We start from the raw sequence: 7547 nt of genomic DNA on the forward strand, positions 1-7547 counted from the left end.
GGGGAAGTAGATCGCTCTCTGGGTAAAAGGTTTTCTAGCTTCGAGTTAATCTTACTGATAAACTTCAAACTGACCAAGACTTCTTAAAAAATCTTGAAATACAAGCTGCCCTTCCCAGCTCCCTCATCTCCGTCCTGAGATCCATGTGTGTCTCCTCCCTGCCCTCATGTTTACTTCTCAAGGCCTGTTTGTGCCTGTAACTTTGTTACAGAGTGAATCTCAAACTCTTCGACTCAGGAACTACATACCTCTCCTTCGGTCTGCTCTGTTGTACTCAGAAGCACGATCAACAATCACTCGCACCAACTACTTTTACTGTTATTTTAATAGATAGTATCAGCTCAATAGAGCGAAGCATATTAATGTACATATTTCCCTTCTTTAGTGTCCAGTCTTTCAGCGGGTAGAGACTAATGTGATGGTTTCACCTCCTGACCAGGATCACGTCTTCATCTCAGTCCAGAGCGGTTCTGATGTGTCGAGGAACTCACGTCCAACTACACCAGTCCCCTGGAGGAGGAAAAAACAACAAGTTTTAGTCATGAGTAGGTTACATAACCCAGAGAGACAAATGATAGGTTCAACATGATGACCTGCCTTCTTTGGCAGCTACACTCACATAAACTCACACACACACAGAGTTGTGTACATAGAGTTGTGCTTCATGTTTAAACAAGTCCTGTACCTCCTCCATCTCCGCAAGTTACATGACCTTACATAGCAAGCCACGTGTTTGAGCCTGGCTTTAATTTGCAGACTGAATACTTATGAACCTAAATAGCTTTCTAATGTTTTAAGTGGAGAGTTAGAGAAAAGCCTAAAAAAAGGAAATTCAAATAACAAGCATAACACCAACTGTACCGATGCACTAACAATGTGTTTACCGATGTATGATGTTTGAAGTAGGCTACTACAGACTTGCAGTGCTGTAACAGGTAATAAACCTAAAATCTGCCCAACCCTGGAAATTCACAATCAGCACTGAATTACACAGAATGTAGCAGGAATGCAATAGAAACAAATGATTCCTTACTTACTATGGGGTTAACACTGAGTTAATATAATGCGTTAACATCCAAACCTTGTTTGCGAAGGCCAAAAGCGAAGGCCTTGTTTGTGAACTGCAAAATACCCCTGCAATTTTATTGTAGCCTACTGCTTGTCTTAATGACGCTGTTCCCCTTTTGACCACACGATGGCACAGAAGTACTAGTAGAAAACTGGATGCGCGGCTCTTTAAACCGGAAAGTAAACAAACCTGTTATTTTTTTAGTTCCGTAACCAGAATACACTCATCTGAGAATGGCGACGTCGGGGTCCGCAGCTCCCAGACTGCTTGTCCAGTACGTCGTAGTACGGTCTGACCTGGTCCACACGCTGGCCTGGCCTTTAGGAGCGGTTATAACGCAAGCCTGCCATGCCGCCACCGCCGCAATACACCTCAACTACAACGACCCCGACACGCAAGAATACTTGGCAGAACTAGACAACATGCACAAAGTAGTGCTTCAGGTAGCTAGAGAGTCTTGTCCGAATGGTTGGGTGAAAATGTGATATTTTATTCTTTATTGCCGACGGTTACTACGCCAGCTTGTAGAGTCTAGTTCAACCAAGTGGCAGCGGAGTTGATGCTGCGGCATCGTTGCCCTGGAAGCACGTGGGTGGGCAAATTAAGTGAACTGTTGTTGAGTCGATATTTCACTTTTCAATTTTCGTTAAGTTCGGCTCCTTTTTGTGTCAACCAAGACTTCAGGGTAACTTAAAAATGATTAATGAAACCGCTTCAAGAGTCCTCTTAATTTGAACAGAAATCACTATACCTTTGCTTGTCATTCAACGTGTTTATCAGTGCTGATGAGCAGCGATTGCTGTTTGTGAAGGTGTTTCTCTTTAAGAGTGTGTTTGTGTTTGTCAGGCTCCAGACCAGGCCTCTCTCTCCAGCCTCGCGGAGACCCTGACGGAAAAGGGCGTGGCTCACAAGTTATGGATCGAGCAGCCGGAGAACGTGCCGACCTGCCTGGCTCTGAAGCCGTACCCTAAAGACACCGTGCACCCTCTCCTGCGCAAGTTCAAACTGTTCAAATGACCCCGGGGAACGGTTACGGAGGACCTGTGCCTGGGCCTTGAAGGAGCTGGAGGGGTCGAGGAGTGTGTGTGTGGGGAGAGGACAAAGCCCTCACAGACAAGTGAAAAACTGATCTATTAAAGATATTTGGTATCCCCAGAGATCACATCAACATCTTAGATCCTTATTGTGCCTCTGCAAAGGGTCCACTGGACATGTAAATAAGAATAATTTACATGTAAGTATAATGTACATGTAAATACATTGAAGTATGAATTAACATGACAAATGACCCATGAGATTCATCACTCGTGTGACAGTCCTTGAGACAGTGGGGTAATAAAAACATTACATTTTGTTTGTGATCTTCATCCATGATCATGCATGTCATTCTGTAGTGCAGCGCAAGTCTTTCCCAGTACGTGGTTATCCTAGTAAGGTTGTTTATTCTAGTATGGTTGTGGTCATTTCATGCTGGTGAAACCAGGTCACTGCTAAAATGGAGCAACGTTGGAACGATTTCTCACTTCCACGCAGTCACAGAAACAAAACACCAGCAAAGTTGAAGGAAAAATTACACCAACAATACAGTCACCCAGAAGGTTAGTTTTGAATGGTGCTTTTATTGCAATGTGGTGCATTCTCACATTCATGGATGTTATAGATTAGTTAGTCGAAGCATCATTTGCTTCAAGGTGACTTCGTCAGCATCCTCACTTTGGGGTAAGCAACAGAGCGACAGAACACACAGTGTGTGTGTGATCGGAGAAGTGTGTAAACTTTGAAAATGTATCCCAGTCAGAGCAGCTTGGGACGTTAACATGGACACATAAGACTGTTTCAGTAGATGCAAAAAAAAAAAAAAGTTTGTTTTTCAGCCTGCAGGGTACTTCCTGTGGTGCTGGCCCAGCCTGAGTGTGATTGTCTGTGACTTCCTGTCTGTGACTTCCTGTCTGTGACTTCCTGTCTGTGACTTCCTCTCTGTGACTTCCTCTCTGTGACTTCCTCTCTGTGACTTCCTGTACAGTTGTCATCCTAGGAAAGGTAGGGGACCTGGACACAGAAACATGCATACGTTCATCCCAGATAAACCCTCATTCATTATAGTTCTACAGCTGCTCCATTAGATGCCTCTCTACAAACATAGTTTTACACAAGAAGAATATACAAAACCGGACAAAAATGAGTAAAATGTATAATATATATATATTTATATTTATTTATATTAATTTTACAGGGGAGAAAGTGGAACCTGGTTGTTGAGCCAGAGTGAAGTCATTGCCCAGCAAGTGGCGAGATCCACCAAGTTCAGTCAATAAGGCAGCACTTAAGTTACTTTACAAACACATCAGCAAACAGTCTGGGAGGGGAGGGGCTGAACCTGGGAGGGGAGGGGCTGAGTCTGGGAGGGGAGGGGCTGAGTCTGGGAGGGGCGGAGTCTGGGAGGGGCGGAGCCTGGGAGGGGCGGAGCCTGGGAGGGGCTGAGTCTGGGAGGGGCTGAGTCTGGGAGGGGCTAAGTCAGGGGGGGGCTGAGTCTGGGAGGGGAGGGGCTGAGTCTGGGAGGGGCTGAGTCTGGGAGGGGAGGGGCTGAGTCTGGGAGGGGCTGAGTCTGGGAGGGGAGGGGCTGAGTCTGGGAGGGGCTGAGTCTGGGAAGGGCTCCCTGGAGGGGCTGAGTCTGGAAGGGGAGGGGCTGAGTCTAGGAGGGGAGGGGCTGAGTCTGGGAGGGGCTGAGTCTGGGAGGGGCAGAGTCTGGGAGGGGCTCCCTGGAGGGGCTGAGTCTGGAAAGGGCTCCCTGGAGGGGCAGAGTCTGGGAGGGGCTCCCTGGAGGGGCAGAGTCTGGGAGGGGCTCCCTGGAGGGGCTGAGTCTGGAACGGGCTCCCTGGAGGGGCCGAGTCTGGGAGGGGCTCCCTTGAGGGTCTGGCTGTCTAAGCAGTCTGCTGTCAGGTGCACATGGCAGTAGGGGACAGGGGGGTGAAAACACACAAGTCTGCTCTATAACAGGGACTCCAAACGTAACAAGTAATGTGTGGATCTCACCCAGGTCTGCAAGCCAGAGGGACTACCATTGGACCAAGGGGAGCACCGAGTGGTCTGCAAAGGACAAATTGGTACTATGGGTCTACATCGTCACAGCTCTGCACCAGCGTGGCTACGCAGACTAGGAGAGGAGGGTGGGAGGGGGGACTAACCACAGCAGAGGAATGTTTTGAACAGTTTTAAGCTGAAGGGTGTGACCAGGGTGCAGTTAGCATGGCTAAGGCCAGGACAATGGTTAACCTGAAGAGAATAGGCATAGTTTTAACTAGTGGCAGACCCAGGCAACACATAGAAGGGGCACTATTTGATCTGTCATCTAAATGGGAAAATACTACCAAGTTCTTTACAAAGAACCTGAGAAATTCGAGGATTACCTACATTCCAATACATTCAGGGGGATTCCTCTAGTTTTCCAAATAGTAATCTGATTTGAACTTAGGTATTCAAATGGCCTCGTTCCTCTAAGTAAATCTGGTATAAAGTGCAAAACTAGATTGTATTTCTTGCAAATTCCTGGATTCATTCAACTTTCTAATAGAAAACATCATGTACAATACAGCAAACGTGTTACTTTTTTTTTTTATAAAGGTAAAGATAAGAAAATCCTCAATAAGAATATTATTACGAAATAGCGAGGGGCTACCCTCTATGCATAAAATACACACAAGAGGCAGCTACAATGTGGTATACAGTATTAGGCTAAATAAATGGCACTATTTTTCGTCGTCTGTGAGACTCCGTTAAAAGCTTCGATGCTCGGAACGGTCCAAGCATTTCCATCAACCCCATTTGCCGAGACTGAAAAGGGGGGGTGGGGGGGGTTTGGAAAAAAACAGAAAAAAACAAATGCCTAAATTACCCGGTGGTGATTTCTGTATCTGAACTTCTACTCAATCTGGATAATACCTTTAGTAGTATGGATAAATGCTCGTCTATAAGGTGCATAGCGATATTGTCTGTTGACGGGATTATAACTTCCTGTAAACAGAGACGAGCCGTTTGCAGTCTGGGAGTCATGGCAACAGCGAAGGCGTCTGACAGATTGCTCTTTGGGAAGCGAACTCCAAAGATAGTAGCGATGAACAAGTACAAAATGTAGCAGTGAAGTCGGGCCTACAGAGTGCGTCTCTAGTTATTAATAGTGATTCATACCAGCGCTGTAAGGGAGCGGTTCATTCAAGAGAGCTGAGCAATTGTTCTGTCCAATTGAATACTGTACATCTTGCATATGATATGGATTAAACGTTTGAAACTTTGGTCATTACTTCAGACAAAGCAATAAAACTACATCAGGCAATCTAACACCCCACTTACATATATTAGTAGGACAAGGCAATGCTTCACAAAAACACAGGTTCCACTTTCCCCAAGATCTGTTTAAACTTTTTGACAACAGAGAAATTAAATAATATGGCCTTTTTAAAATTAACCCGTACAAAAGCCAGTCCACACTGTGTGTCTCAGTAAAATCACATTCAGCAGTCGCTAACCCTTTCTCTCATACAGAGCTGTGACACCTACAGATCACGTGACCCCATCTCTTATACAGAGCTGTGACACCTACAGGTCACTTGACCCCTTCTCTCATACAGAGCTGTGACACCTACAGGTCACGTGACCCCCTCTCTTATACAGAGCTGTGACACCTACAGGTCACGTGACCCCTTCTCTCATACAGAGCTGTGACACCTACAGGTCACGTGACCCCCTCTCTTATACAGAGCTGTGACACCTACAGGTCACGTGACCCCTTCTCTCATACAGAGCTGTGACACCTACAGGTCACGTGACCCCCTCTCTCATACAGAGCTGTGACACCAACAGGTCACATGAAGAACAAGAAAAATAGAAGAAATCAAATCAAGACATAATATACAGTATTACTCACTCTCAGCCATATATATATTGACAATAAAATAAAAATGGAAGTGAGTAGTTATTACCACAACCTCGGAGCACTACATTTTTGTTGATTCTGAACAAATACATATTCACATTGTCTGCTATATACATGTTTAACCAGTTAGGATTATTGACCTTGTACCTGTATTGAGGAGACTGGGGGTCTTGTCTATGAGCAGCACTTGCATAAAAGAATGTCCGAAAGGTTTCAATGCACACTGTGTAAATGCTGCTTTGTATTTGGCATATATCATGTCCAAGACAACCAAACTGTTCACACTGAAACGTTGTGATTCAAACGTCTGCATTTTTGTCTTGGTTTCACACTATGACCATCGAGCTACTGTATACAGGAAGGTCTTTTAAATGGTGATGAGAAAGCATCCACAAACAGATCAAGTTGTCCTATCAGAGTTATTCAGACCAGGTGGTGTGTGTGTTGGTGAGGGCTGTCCACACGTAAACACACACCACCACACACCCCGCCATATCTCCCCCCTACATCCTGTCTGCTTGTGTTCTGTCCTGTGGCTTCCTGTGTCAGACAGCGGGCCAGCCACTGCTAAACCCAAACACTCTGAATGGACACTAAAAAACTAAACGTAACTTGGTGAGAAATATGACTAGCTTTTTGTCATTGTCAATATCGTTTTAATCAGTCTTCCAATTGGAATTGATTTGCAGTTGTGTTGCGAGAGCAGCTTGAAGTCAGCTGGGCTCTGGAGGAGGAGCCTGTCTGTCGACCAGGACAATAAAGAGATTCACAAACCATGTGAGGGAGTTCTGCTGTACACAGGAAAGATTTGAACCAGCCTCTTGATTTGGAGTCTTCCATCACTGAACTGTGTTCCTGCTTGCTGCGGTCTGTGACACCTCCCCACACCCCTACACCCCTGCCACTCTCCACACCCACACCCCTACACCCCTGCCACTCTCCACCCCTACCTCGTGGGCCTGTCTGGGCTGGGAGCTGCTGTAGTGTGTACTGCAGGCTGGGTTCTAGTGAGCATCAATAAAGGTGTGTGAATGAGACATGCCTCGTCCTAAACCAAACTTTCTCCCCCAACACACCTGCCAGGCTCTCACAGGATTGGATAGGTGAAAGCAATATGGCCAACATTTCATCCAGCCAATCACAGGCCAAGTAGGAGACATCCGCCCGTCATTGGTTGCACACCCATCTCATCTTGTGATTGGACCTCAAGGCGTGCTGGGAGCGGAGAGCCCAGAGTCTGGTTTGGAACGGGCCACAGTGTCTGACTGGACAACAGTAGTCACATAAGCAGCCAATAAGAGCTGAGGGGTGTGGCCAGTGGAGGGACCTCATCTTTGTCATCATCACAGTCGGGGAAATGGAGAGAAAACATGCTCCATGAAATATCCCCCCTCCTGTATTACAGCCAGGGAGTACTGTGTTAGTGACTGGTGGTGTGTAGTGTAACCCTAAGACAGGCTTGTGTGTTAGAAGTGAATTTAGAGGGGGAGAGGTTGTTTAGACATTCAATATGATACCATACAGCTAAGCATGAGCTAGCCTTTTAGA

The 7547-nt window shown here is 46.1% G+C and overlaps 1 protein-coding gene across 1 annotated transcript; it reads left to right on the forward strand.

Annotated features, from left to right (window-relative positions):
- The first annotated feature begins 1258 nt into the window (after positions 1-1258).
- ptrhd1 (peptidyl-tRNA hydrolase domain containing 1) lies at positions 1259-2423 on the forward strand. Its single transcript, XM_084700241.1, has 2 exons — positions 1259-1512; positions 1916-2423. The coding sequence occupies exons 1-2, from the start codon at positions 1303-1305 to the stop codon at positions 2084-2086; spliced, it is 381 nt and encodes a 126-aa protein (XP_084556367.1). The 5' UTR covers positions 1259-1302; the 3' UTR covers positions 2087-2423.
- Positions 2424-7547: the final 5124 nt, after the last annotated feature.

The sequence above is a fragment of the Hypomesus nipponensis genome, chromosome 6 (assembly GCF_054491055.1).
Source record: "Hypomesus nipponensis isolate SF chromosome 6, ASM5449105v1, whole genome shotgun sequence".
Classification (NCBI taxonomy): Eukaryota; Metazoa; Chordata; class Actinopteri; order Osmeriformes; family Osmeridae; genus Hypomesus; species Hypomesus nipponensis.